Consider the following 1,098-nt stretch of genomic DNA (forward strand, 5'->3'; position numbering starts at 1 on the left):
ATGAGCTCGCTATCCCAGTTGAGTGGGTCGGGATAATATCAGCCAACTTAGCCGACTAGGAGAGAGTTCCGTTTGTGCATCTCCCCTCGCTCTCCCCTCGATCACGGCTCGCCGCCAGGTTCGGTGCCGACATCGTCGACCCTCGCGTCCGACGGCGCTCAGACTGAGCCGGTGTTCGTATACACGTCGGTGGTCGAGTTGTTCACTAAGATGAAGAAACTGTTCAAAAACTGCAAAAGCGTCTCTACTAGCAACACGATGTTCTTGCTCTGTGTGAAGAGCTTCCGAGTGGCTCTAGATCGATACACTGATAAGGTAGGAAAACTCGCCTTGTTTTCGTTGACTTTCCTCATTATGTTGCGCCAGAACTTACTCGGTTGTCTTGTTCTATATTCGCATTAAAACTCTTTCACTAGTCGATATTTGATGTAGAGATTTGTGGATATCAGAGCTTCGAGACGGTTGCTATAATAGGTGTTCTCTGATGGCATGTGACTGGTTGTGTCCAACTATAGGTTCTATCCTCGAGGGTGAGAGCATCGGCAAGTGATGAACAGATTTACGCGGTTGCCGGCTCTTGCGTGTGAGTGACTGGGTCGATTCGGAATACAACAAATATACTCTGATAAGCATCGGTATGTTTTTTATCAAGGGAATATGTGTCGGTGGGCGTGACAATAGGAGAATAACCTAACACTCTGTAGATCTCATTTGTCGTGTTTCGAAACTTCCGCCGGACCGAGAATATCGATCCGTCCGGCCCTTACATATTCGATCGATAATTTCCCAATTCGAGCGTCATTTTCGAGAGTAATGATTGAAAATTGCGGTAATGGGAGGTTCTCAGATTAGTTTTAGAATATATATTTGGTTTCCTCCCTAACCATAGGATTTCGCGTACGAGTCCGAGGAGAAATGTACAGGAATCAACGAGAATTTCCCAAAATTTCCTCGGAATTTTGATATTGCCAACACCAACACATCAGGTACATCTCACAGACACTGCCTCTACTGGCAGGCAGTATCAGCGATGCGATCGACGATCAATTGAAGGCTCAGATCAACTTCGCCAAGCAAATGGAGGAAGCCGCAGATGTC

General features: G+C 46.6%; 1 protein-coding gene across 1 annotated transcript in view; it reads left to right on the top strand.

Moving 5' to 3' along the window:
• The window catches only part of Pmar_PMAR024727 (hypothetical protein), a gene marked incomplete at both ends in the record, with an annotated part of 5,227 nt that overhangs the window by 159 nt on the left and 3,970 nt on the right, over positions 1 to 1,098 (top strand). Inside the window, 4 exons of the mRNA XM_002764522.1 lie at positions 1 to 22; positions 119 to 315; positions 516 to 583; positions 987 to 1,095. Of these exons, the coding sequence (XP_002764568.1) occupies positions 1 to 22; positions 119 to 315; positions 516 to 583; positions 987 to 1,095 (396 nt within the window). The remainder of the gene's footprint in view (positions 23 to 118; positions 316 to 515; positions 584 to 986; positions 1,096 to 1,098) is intronic.

This window comes from Perkinsus marinus (genome assembly GCF_000006405.1).
Source record: "Perkinsus marinus ATCC 50983 genomic scaffold scf_1104296977064, whole genome shotgun sequence".
Taxonomy (NCBI): Eukaryota; Perkinsozoa; order Perkinsida; family Perkinsidae; genus Perkinsus; species Perkinsus marinus.